The sequence below is a fragment of the Cololabis saira genome, chromosome 12, assembly GCF_033807715.1.
Source record: "Cololabis saira isolate AMF1-May2022 chromosome 12, fColSai1.1, whole genome shotgun sequence".
Classification (NCBI taxonomy): domain Eukaryota; kingdom Metazoa; phylum Chordata; class Actinopteri; order Beloniformes; family Belonidae; genus Cololabis; species Cololabis saira.
This window is the reverse complement of record NC_084598.1, coordinates 3,867,743-3,880,372: the sequence shown is the minus strand read 5'-3', so window position 1 is coordinate 3,880,372 and position 12,630 is coordinate 3,867,743. Positions and strand designations below refer to the sequence as shown.

The window sequence follows — 12,630 nt, the reverse complement described above, 5'->3', positions numbered from 1 at the left end:
CCGGGGAGGCTGAGAAGTGTGATCCCCCTGTAGTTGGAGCACACTCTCCGGTCCCCCTTTTTAAACAGAGGGACCACCACCCCGGTTTGCCACTCCAGCGGTACTGTCCCCTTCCTCCATGCAATGTCAACCAAGACAGCCCTACACTCGCTTGCCTTAAAATATTATCCTATCCTCATCTGAGTCACAATAATCGAAAGAGACTAATGCTAATGACATGTACACAATTATATTTTGTCTCTTTTTTAAACATTCACACTGCTGAAGGGAAAAGGAAGTGAACCCATAGATGAATTACGTCAACTCCAGTAATTTGCACACCAATTAATGACATTAATTTGGAGGTGTGGTTTCAAAGTTACTTTGATAAAAGACACTGACATTTATTGTTTGCTATTCATGAGAAGTGTCTGCCGATATGAACCATGCCTTGCAAAAAGGAGATCTTTGAGACAAATCCAGATGAACTAGTGTTGATTAAAAAGCTGTAAAGGAAAACAAAGTAAACTCAAAGTGGTCAGGCATCTGTCAGTCTACATTTACACAAAGTGTCTGTAAATAGAGGCAGTTAAGTACTGTTACTACTCCTGGTAGAATAGGGAGCTCAAGTCCAGATGACTGAAAGGCACAATACAGAATCCTCTGAGGTAAAGAAGAGTCCGCGAAAAACAGCTAAAGGCCTGAAGACTTCACCAGAAAAGGTAGATATCTGCTGATGAGTCTACCATGTTAGTCATTGAGCTTTCACATTGCCACGACACAACACCACAAAGAAAGCCACTGCTCTCCAAAAACAGCGCTGCATTTTTTAACTTTGCCAAGAGCACCTTGGCAATCCCCAACGCCACCATTCAAAAGCTTTGTGGTCTAATGAAACAAACATCGAATTGTTCAGGAGGAATATTCAGTACTGTGTATGACGCAAAAAAAGGGCACAGCTTTCCACCATCAACATACCCTGGCTTTGGTAAAATATGGTGGAGGGAGCATCATGGTTTGGGCTTATGCCACTGCCTCTCATGCCCTGGACCACTGAAGGAATTATTGATTCCTGCATTTTACAGGGAAATGTCAGGGTGGCCTTCTGCTAGATCAGGGGTCGGCAACCCACGGCTCTAGAGCCGCATGCCACCCTAGTGGCTCCCTGGAGCTTTTTCAAAAGTGTTTGACCTTTTTTTTCCTTTTTTTCCTTTTTTCTCTTTTTTTCCCCTATTTTTCTCTTTTTTTCTTCTTTTTTCTTTTTTTTCTTCTTTTTTTCCTTTTTTCTCTTTTTTCTTCCTTTTTAATCTCGACATTTCGACTTTTTCTCGACATTTCCACCTTTTTCTCGAAATTGTCCTTCAACATTAATCTCGACATTTCCACTTTTTTCTCGAGATTTTGACTTTTTTTCTCAACATTTCGACTTTTTTCTCGAAATTTCGACTTTTTTCTCAACATTTTGCAATTCGCCATTTGCCTTCATTCTAAGGCTTATACAAGACTTTTAGTTTTTTACGGCTCCAGACATACTTGTTTTTTGTGTTTTTGGTCCAATATGGCTCTTTCAACATTTTGGGTTGCCGACCCCTGATCTAGATTAAGCTCAGTGGAAGTTTGGGGATGCATCAGGGCCCAAAATACTGAAGTAAACTGTTGGTGTTTAAAAACCATTCTCTATCGTTGTGACTTAGATGATATTATTATGAATTAATGCAGAAAACCAGTTGATTCCAAGGGTTTCATACTTTTTCTCGACAATGTAAATATAAAATTTGTAGTTTATTAGGAATGTTTTTTAGAGGGTTCATGAAGCCTTCAGTCACACCTTGCTTTTTTTTTTCATTGTTTGATCAGAGAGTGGAAAATGAGGAGAAATAATTCAGAAAACAGTCATGTTCTTTCAGAAATGTGAGCGAAATTCCTGCACACCTCCTCCAATCATTGCTCTGAAAACATGCAGTGCTTTGATCATTCAAGCAATTATATCTCACAAATCCCACTGAATATGCTGTGTTTTTGAAAGATACAAAAGATGCAATATGTAAATAGACCTCACAACTCACGCAAGGACACGTCAACTAGCCCAGTCTTTTTATTCAGCTTTGTCAATAAAGTGATAGCAGCTTCCACTTTGCTTTACTACTACTACTGTTATTTAGCAGACACTTGAGAGAACACATGCTTTATAACATAACAACATGTTTACACTAATATACAGTTGGCCTATTGGATGTATTCTGTTAAAACAATTACTAAATCAGAGCATTCAACAAAAGCAGGTTAGATTTTTCCGAGTTAGGCTGTATATTCCTGAGATTCTGTAGTTTTCCACAGCGTTACAGATGGTTGGGTGCAGAGCCAGTTTATGTGATGAAGCTGGATATCTGCTTTCTCCTCAGTTTAATTGAAGCTGTCCCACTTGTAGGCTTTGGGAGGTTATTCTCACAACACGAGCATATGGCAGGATTGTTGTTGCAGGCTGGCATGGGCCTTATTTTGAAAATATAACTCTTTTTCAAGTACTATGATTCCCACCGCACTCACTCCTTTTTCCTCTAATACACCACTGGTGAAACCTAAAATCCCATTTAGATTTTTTTCTACAGTATGATTTCTATCCATGTTTAACAGGATCTGTATAGAGATTGTTAAACAAGGACGTTCGGTGATATTCCAGAGGGATATTTGCACTTGACATACAGGACTGTCTCAGAAAATTAGAATATTGTGATAAAGTCCTTTATTTTCTGTAATGCAAAAATGTCATACATTCTGGATTCATTACAAATCAACTGAAATATTGCAAGCCTTTTATTATTTTAATATTGCTGATCATGGCTTACAGCTTAAGAAAACTCAAATATCTTATCTCAAAAAATTAGAATATTCTGGGAATCTTAATCTTAAACTGTAAGCCATAATCAGCAATATTAAAATAATAAAAGGCTTGCAATATTTCAGGTTGATTTGTAATGAATCCAGAATGTATGACATTTTTGTTTTTTTAATTGCATTACAGAAAATAAAGAACTTTATCACAATATTCTAATTTTCTGAGACAGTCCTGTAAATAGGTAGTGAATAATAATAATCTCTCCAAACAATAGGATCCTGCTTACCCATTCTTTGAGGTCAAATGAGGTCATGTGAGATTTTTTTTTTCTTTTTGTGTTTATACTGACAAATTTTAAAGCCTTAAGTTACTTATGGATACTTTAGTCAGCAGGTGCAGAGCACACAAGGCCCGGCTTTGTTCTACTTTACATTTAACGAAGTTGTTTTGTACAGAAAATGAATGAGTATTGCAAAACGAAATTACTTTGCTCTGTGCCAATGTGTTTTTCTTCCAGCTGATTAACCAGAAGATCAGAATGTGCACACAGCTGTACCAATGCAGGTCATTTGTTTCCGTGCTGGAGTACCTCCTCGCTATTGGCAATTACCTCAATGAGAACGCTGGAAAGGAAAAGGCCAAGGGATTCCGTCTCTCCTCCTTAACCAAAGTAAGATTCCACCACTGCTGTCTGACCCCTGATTGAGTTTTGCCTCCGGTTTAATAAGACTCCTTCATTGACGTACACAGCAGAGCCCTCGTTCCCTTCACTCTTCTTTCAGTCATGGAAGTTCACTCAGCTCTGCGACACCTTGACGGCTGTGTAACCACGTCGCTGCTTGGCTTCACACAAAACATTATACGTTGTACAAAATGTGGCTGCAAGTGTTTCTGTGTCGGAGAAAGAAAAGTGAAAAAAAAAGTTGCTACAGGGGTGGGGTTTTTTGGGGGGGTAGTCGATGTAATGCATATTAAACAACAAACATTTTTTAAAGGATTCGACAGAATACCCCGTTTTATATTTTACCACACACGCACAAAAAGAAAAAAAAGTAAAATAAATAAGGACAAACACCCCAAAACGTACGTAAAATACGTAATTATAAACAGGTCCCAAAGTAAGTACCAATTACCAATCAAACTCTGACTGAAGACAATAATAATAGGAAAAATAAAGTAATAAAATAAAATACAGGACACACAAAACAACAACAATAATAATAATAAAAAAAAACGAAATAAGTTAATAAAAATTAAAATAAACAGAAGAGGAACCCTAAAAAAAATAGACATGGTTAGCAATATCATACTTCCCTATAATTAAATTAAATCAAATTAAATTAATCTTCCAAGGATGCCAAAGAATTAACAAGAGAAAGAATAGGTTCCCAAATATGAGAAAACTTATCAGAGCAACCCCTAATACCGTATTTAATTTTCTCTAAATATAAAAATGACATCAGGTCTTTCAACCAAAAATTGGGAGATGGAGGTTTTTGGTCCTTCTATTGAAGTAAAATACTACGAGCTACAAGAGAGGAAAAAGCAATTATATTAATCTCCTTCTTAGTAAAACTATTAAAATCTTCAGGTACACCAAAAATAGAAATTAAAGGGCTAGAAACCAGCGGTTTATTAAGGGCTTTTGAGAGAGTATTATAGAAAGATGACCAAAATGAACACAGCTTTGGGCAGGAAAAGAACATATGTGTATGGTTAGCAGGTGATAAAGAGCATCTGTCACATTTATCACCTGTATCAAACAGTCTATTAAGCTTGACTACAGGGATGTTTAGTACTTGTAAGAAAGTGACGGCCCTACATCAAGAACATCATCATTAATAGCTGCTATTATCACTTGGGTAAGGGGCAACATTTTTCAAGCGCTACAGTACAGAGCTACATGCACAAGTGCCTCCTAAAACTTTACTGTTAGGAAAGAAAAAGAGGAAGCCATTCAGAGACCATCAGCATCTCTGGGCTCAGAGGCGTCTGAGATGGATCATCGCACAGTAGAGATCAGCATTTCAGACCTTTGTTGAAGGAAACGAGCACCGTGGGCCTTTTAAAAGAGGAAAAAGACCATCCCAACTGTTATCAGCAACCAGTTCAAAAGCCAGGATTTGTGATCGCACGGGGTTGCAACAGTGTCCTGTAAAGAACATTTACACTCTGTGATGGTGGGATTTATACAGAGTGAAGTTCTCAGAGCAGCATGCTTCATGAGCATTTTGAAACAAAAAAATGAGCCGTGGATGACTGTCCTTTTCAACAGCTTAAGATAAGTTTGCAGGAATAATAGGATCAAAAATGATAATAGATAAACGAAGAGAATATGAAAAAACAACCGAAATGCTTATTCCCTTGGTATCTTATGGCTAGCAGGCATTTGAAGTGTTGTGAAGTGTTGTGAATGATATATGTAGAATTTGGGTGTACGTGCTGAACAATTTAAATTTTTTTAATTTTTTGTCTGCATTTATATTAATGGTTAATACCATGTTGGTAAAAACCTGAGGCATATTTACAGTATATATACCGGTATGCATTTTTAATATATCATATATATTATTTTATTTATATATATATATATACAAAAATGTATTTATTTTTTTGTATTTTTTTAACAATTTTTTTATGTTGAAAATCTCTTCTCTGTTGCCACAATATATCCAAACAGTGACTGACTGAATGAACGAACGAACGGACGGACGGACGGACGGACGAACGAACGAACAAACGAATGAACGAATGAACGAATGAACGGCTTATAGTCTACAGGATGATGAGTGTTGGCAAAGTTGAAAATTGCTTCAATATGTGTGCAAACAAGGTAAAAAAAAAAAAAAAAGAAAAAAAGAAAAAAGAAAATTGCTTCAGCCGGCAAGTCCCAGCACAAACCTGGATAATACACGTATCTCAGAGGATCAGAGATGTTGACATTATATACTACCGTTTTATATATTGTATATATGTATATATATATATATATATATATATATATATATATATATATATATATATATATATATATATATATATATATATATATATATACATATATATATATTCCATTTTCACTCAGGGAAAGAAAGTAAACAGGTTTGTTTTCCAGAACACTCCTTGTAAAGTGGAAGTAACTGGTGTATGCCTGGGCTGTATCTGGGGTTGATGAAACTCTTCTGAATTCCTTTAAATTCCCTTGCAGCTAAACTTCAGAGAGCAGCTCCTTCTACTGGGAGGGTTTAGGGGTTTTGGTCTGAGCCGGGAAGTAAAATGTCCTCTAGTCCATTTAATGAAGCTGAGACCTTGTGTTCCCTCAGAAGTGTTTTCAGCTCTAATTTAGAAGAGTAAACTGTTGCTGCTTTACCCTGGCTCTCTTCAGATTAATGGCTGACTGCTTTCCAGAAAGAAAAAAAAACAATCAAGGTTATCTCAGATCTTTTCTTTGGCCCTTGTGAACATCAATAATCTTATGTTTGTTAAAATATATAGCCCTAAGAAATTACATTTGTAAACAGCAGAACCTAGACCGGGCATGTGAACACAATAAAGATCTGCTCCTGCATTTCAATTGTCTGGCAATGTCCGTGGTAACACGGCTTGAATTTTAGAGTCATAATTATAATCACATTAAAATAAAGCAGGGCATGTAAGGAGTCACAGATACGTAAGTAAGCCCTTATTTACTGTAATAAGGGCCCGAGCACTTACAGTGCGAAGGTCCTATTGTCTCTGTAGGAATTCTTATCCTTTTTTTTTTTATTTTTCCGACGAAAGGAGGGCCTTTTTGCCCCCTAAACGTGCCCAAAAAGTCACCAAATTTTACACCAAGCCAGGCCTGGTGAAAAATGTGATATTTAATGGTTTGCATGAATGGGCGTGGCCTAATGGCTCAACAGCGCCCCCTAGAAAACTTTGTGCCTCAAGCCCCACGATACGGTTTGACGTACATGCATGAAAATCGGTACACACCTGTATCATGTCGCAACTTAATGAAAAGTCTCTTGGAGCCATGGCCCAAACCCAACAGGAAGTCGGCCATTTTGAATTAATCTTGTAATTTTGCCGCAATTCATGCCATTTCTTCGGCCCGAACCGTAACGTGTACCCAGGTGTGTTATACATCAAAATGTGCGTCTCCATCCTGCGATGACGCGCATTACTTTTCTCAGTCAAAAGCGTTACCGTGGCGACGATGGACGCCAAAAAGCGCGCCCCCCCTTCATCTGATTGGTCCATGTTTGATAGTTCCTACTTTCTGCAATAACTTTTGAATGGTTTGGTATAGAGAGTGGTGGCTGGTTTCATCCACTAAATGTTAGGGGCGTAACAATATATCGTGCCACGAAATTTCACGATACAAAAACGTCACGATACGTGTCGTGGAGGTGACAAAGTGTATCGCGATATTGGGTTATTAATATTAATCTATTGTGTTGACTAGTAACGACCGCGCCTCGACCCGCGGACCAAAATCTTCCTCCTCAGAAGAAACTAGTACCGTTTTGTGGTCCCGTTTTGAGCTCTGAACTTTTACTAATGTAAGGCTGGTGTAGAGTTAAGCCTTACCTTATTAAATTAAACCTTTTTGGGGTCGTGAGTAGGATAAACACGGGGAACCTTCTGCTGAGTTCCAGTGTACTTTAATGTCCCTCAACAGTGTAGGATTTTAGAACATCAACACAGCACCTAGTGCCGTACTGTGGCGTATCACTCCGCCCAATCTAAAACAGACTAATCACTACAGATAAACTGACTAGTGTCATTATAGTCCCTGATTTACATCAGAATATAAAGAATATATTTATAAAATAATCAACCCTGAATTACCAAAATAACCTTCTTAACTAAAATAAATCTCCTCTTACACTTATAAGGTGAGCATGAATCAATCTGTTTATGATGTAAAATTGTGTGTATTTATTTACTTTTATTTATTTATTTAATTTTAGTTGTTAAATTAGAAAGAAAAAAGTCAAGTCATACATGAGAGAAACAATTCAGTTTGTGGCTAAATATTTGTACTTGTCTGAAACTGAAGATGCATAATGTAAACCTGACATTTACTTTTAGTTCAGTTTGAGGAAAATGGTTGGCCTGGCTTTCTCTTTAAAACTTAAACAGTTATAAAACATTACAAACTGTAACAATAGGGCAAACGCACAGCATTGTTTTGTAATTTGTGTCTTTCAAATAAAAGACTATTTTTTCCAGTCATATGTTCTTCATTCAGGGTTGTTAAAAAAATACTGCTATAATATCGTATCGTTATTGTTATCGTGACCTCAATATCGTGTATCGTACCGTATCGTGAGATTAGTGTATCGTTACACCCCTACTAAATGTCCAGGACTGAAGAATCTACATCAAGTCATACAAGCTTCCACTGCAGCCTGAACGTGCACAAGGGTGGAGGACCGTTCATCGCTGCTTGCAGCTTTAATTTATTTTAGAATTTAAATTCAATTCAAATTTAAAAAAATCCTTATTACTTTGGTATAAACACGGATTTATTCCTCTTTGAAATAATATATATTGATAAAGATAATACATCCAAAAATGAGAGATTATATTAAACATTTGTAGTCATGGCTTCCGGTTGGTGAGCAGATGGAGTAGACGCGTTTCGCGAGTGCTCCCGTGAGTGCCAAACTTTTTAAACCACCAAGCCCTCAAACTTTCAAACTTTTTCCTTTAAAAAGGATTCCCTGTTTTTCTTTTTTTTTTTTTGTCTCGAACGAGCCCACTTACCTCCGAGATGGCTTCGAAGAGCGGCAAGTCGGGCAAGAAGGACGACGCTGGCGCTGTCTTAACCCTGGCGGCCATTACCACGTTGCTGGAAGAACACCGAGCTGCCCTGGCCGCCGAGTTCAAAAATACTTTCAGTCAGCTTGACTCCAAACTTGACCAAACGCGGCTCGCGGTCGAGGACCATGGCCAACGTGTTTCGTCCCTTGAACTCGCCACAGAAGACCTCAGCCAGCGAGTTACGGACCTTGAAGGCATCTGATCGACTCTACGGGATGATAATGCTCGGCTAAAGGCTAAGAGCTGCTGTGTGAGTTGTTCGGAAATGATACGCTGCCGTCACCGCCGGAGATAGACAGAGCGCACCGCTCCCTCGCCGCCAAGCCGGCCCCGGGACAGAGACCGCGCCCGGTCATCCTCCGCCTGCACCGGTACCAGACGAAGGATATCCTCATCAGGGAGGCGCGCCGGAGAGGAAAGTTGGAATATCGCGGCCACACCGTCCGGGTCCTGGAGGATTACAGCCCCGAAGTTGCCAGCCAACGAGCGGAATACAGCGGAGTCATGTCGGAGCTATACCACCTGGGTCTGAAGCCGGCTCTGCTTTTCCCCGCCCGGCTCCGGCTCACGCTGTCCGGGGGAGCCAGGAAGTGGATCGGCTCCGTGGATGAGGCGCGCAAATTCATCACGAGTCGCAGCAAAACTTCAAACCCGCCGTAACGGGACTGTTGGAGGCTGTCACGGCTCCGCCTGCAGCCCGGTGCGGCTCACTGACGCTCACGGACTGACTTTTTTTTTTTTCTCTCTCTTTTTTTTTACGTGAGTCACATTATTCCTGAGGGGAGGGTGAGCTCGCATTATTCCTGAGGGGAGGGTGGGCTCGCATTATTCCTGAGGGGAGGGTGAGCTCGCATTATTCCTGAGGGGAGGGTGAGTACCCCGCGACAACCAGTATTTTCTCTGTTAGTTTGACTGCCCCTTTGCAAATATTATTAATTTGCAGTTCTTTTTGGTTATTTGAGGGAAGGGGAAAACTAGATGGTGAAGAGGGAGAGAAAGAGAAAAAACAAAAACAAAAAAAAAAAAAAAAAAAAAGCTTTTCCGATTTACCTATAAGTTTTGTAATAATTGTAAGCTGTTAACCTTACTTTTACGCTGCTTAAGTCGGACGTTTTATATTTTATATTTTTGTACAAATATTTCTGGGCTCATATCGGGACTTCCAGGTCAAGATTTGAGAGGGTATTCCTTTTTTTTATTTACATCTACACTTTTTAAGGTGCTAATATGTATACACCCATGATACGGGAGCAAAAGCTATTAGTGTGTAGGATAGGAAGATGTGTTATTGCACTATGTTTGTTTTGAAGAGCTTGCTGCTTTTTTTTTATTTTTCTATAGCAGCTGTCTTAGTTGGGGAGGGTGGGTCGGGGGGATATGTCACTGCCAGAAACTTTGCATTAACTCTTTTCAACTCATTACTTAATGTGGGTCACATTCAACCTCCTTTCCGTTCTCTTTTTTTTTGCCTAGGTCATTGTGCACACCTAATTTTTCTTCTTAGATATTATGAGTAGATACTTGAAGTTGGTGAGCTGGAATGTTAAGGGTCTGAATCACCCTGTTAAAAGGAAGAGGATCTTCTCACATCTAAAACACCTTAAAACAGAAATAGCCTTTCTACAAGAAACTCATATTCGCAGTTCTGATAATAGCCGCCTGTTCCCGAGGTGGTCAGGGCAGAGATTTCACTCCTCCTTTCAAGCTAAGGCCCGAGGAGTTTCAGTTCTGATCAGTCAGGATGTTTCATTTGAGCAGCACAATGTGATTTCTGACAAGTTTGGTCGCTACGTGATCGTTTCTGGGAAATTATTCAATACATTGGTCGTACTTGTGAACGTTTATGCCCCTAATTCAGATGATGCAGTCTTTTTTGAACGACTGTTTTCACTGCTCCCTGACCTTAATACATATTCTCTCATACTGGGTGGTGATTTTAATTGCTGGCTCGACCCAGTCCTAGACCGATCCTCTACCAACCCCGGCACAGCAAGTAAGTCAGCCCGTCTTATTCAGGCGTTCCTTTCTGACTACGGTGTTTGTGATGTGTGGCGTTCTTTACATCCATGTGACAGAGAATACTCCTTTTTCTCACAAGTGCACCACACATACTCGAGGATTGATTATTTTTTTATTGATAATCAACTGATTCCCCTGGTTCATTCCTGTGCTTATCAGAGCATTGTCATTTCCGACCACGCTCCTGTGGTTCTAACCATGTCCCTTCCTGACCTACCTCAGAGAGACAGACAGTGGCGATTCAATTCAACTCTGCTGTCGGACACAAATTTTGTTAAATCAATGGAAACGGAAATAGCCTTTTTCCTATCCACGAATATGACTCCAGGAATGTCTAGTCTAACTGTCTGGGATTCCCTCAAGGCTTATTTCCGGGGACAGATTATATCCTACACTGCTAGGGTGAGGCAAAAATCTTATAGGGAGCGATCAGACCTTGCCCGCCAAATTAAAGAGGTCGATGAAGAATATTCTCGGACTAAATCCCCAGATCTTTACAAAAAGCGGCTAGAACTTAAAACTAAATTTGACCTGCTTACCACTCACCCAATTGAACAGTCACTTCTGAAAAGTAAAACCAGGTTTTATGTTTATGGAGACAAATCTGACAAATTATTAGCCAACCAACTTAAAGGCTCTAAGGCTAAACAAAATATTTCTAAGATTCGATTACCAAATGGCCATGTAACTACAGACCACTTACTCATAAATTAAGCATTCAGGGACTTTTATACCCAGCTATACACCTCGGAATATCAGACTGATCGAGATGAGATTGCGGACTTTTTAAATAGTCTTAGTATTCCCAGTCTTTCACCAGATCTAAGGAAGACACTAGAAGAACCGATATCCCTGATGGAAATTACTCGAGCCATTTCTTCACTGCAGTCGGGTAAATGTCCTGGCCCTGATGGCTTCCCGGCGGAATTTCTAAAGAAATTTTCTACTTTGCTTTCCCCATTGCTATCTTCAGTTTTTTCAGAATCCTTCAGCCACGGTTCCCTCCCTCCTTCTTTTTCGGAGGCCTGCATCACCCTCATAGCTAAAAAAGGGAAGGATCCTACTGAATGCGCCTCCTACAGGCCCATCTCCCTCTTAAACACAGATGCTAAAATCCTAGCTAAAGTCCTAGCCCATAGGCTGGAGAATGCCCTCCCCACAATTATATCTGAAGACCAAACTGGCTTCATTAAAGGTAGGCAGTCTTACTTCAACACAAGGCGACTGTTCAATATTATCTACTCTGCCTCTGAGGCTATCCCTGAATGCGTTGTCTCTCTGGATGCGGAGAAAGCATTTGATCGCGTCCAATGGGATTATCTCTTTGCTGTGCTGGACAGGTTTGGTTTTGGTCCGAACTTTGCTCTGTGGATTAAACTTCTCTATTTACACCCAACAGCCTCAATTCGTACTAACTCTCAACGGTCAAAACCATTTAATCTGCATCGTGGAACCCGTCAGGGGTGCCCCCTTAGTCCCATGCTTTTTGACATGGCTATCGAACCGCTTGCCACAGCGCTCCGATCTTGTGAGGATGTGTCCGGTATCTGGAGAGGTGGCAGGGAACATAAGGTCTCGCTTTATGCCGATGACCTCTTGCTTTTCATCTCTCACCCTCTGGCCTCATTACCCCCTGTGCTGTCACTTCTCAGTCAGTTTGGGAAACTCTCAGGCTATAAACTGAATCTCAGCAAAAGTGAGCTTTTCCCTACCAATCTCGAATCGCATGCTTTAGACCTTTCCAATTTTCCCTTTAAAATCGCAAATGACAAATTCTCCTATTTAGGCATATCTGTGACAAGGAAACACAAAGACCTGCTCCAAGAGAATCTTATCTCATTGTTAAATGAGACCAAACAAACCCTTACACAATGGTCACCCCTGTCAATGTCTCTTGTGGGTCGCATCAATTCAGTCAAAATGACCATTTTACCTAAATTTTTGTACCTTTTCCAGACCTTACCACTCTTTATTCCTGGTTCTTT

At 39.8% G+C, this 12,630-nt stretch overlaps 1 protein-coding gene across 1 annotated transcript in view; it reads left to right on the top strand.

Moving 5' to 3' along the window:
• Nucleotides 1–12,630, top strand: part of LOC133456670 (uncharacterized) — a 67,085-nt gene that overhangs the window by 43,189 nt on the left and 11,266 nt on the right. Inside the window, exon 12 of the mRNA XM_061735196.1 lies at nucleotides 3,333–3,485. Coding sequence (XP_061591180.1) covers nucleotides 3,333–3,485 — 153 coding nt within the window. The remainder of the gene's footprint in view (nucleotides 1–3,332; nucleotides 3,486–12,630) is intronic.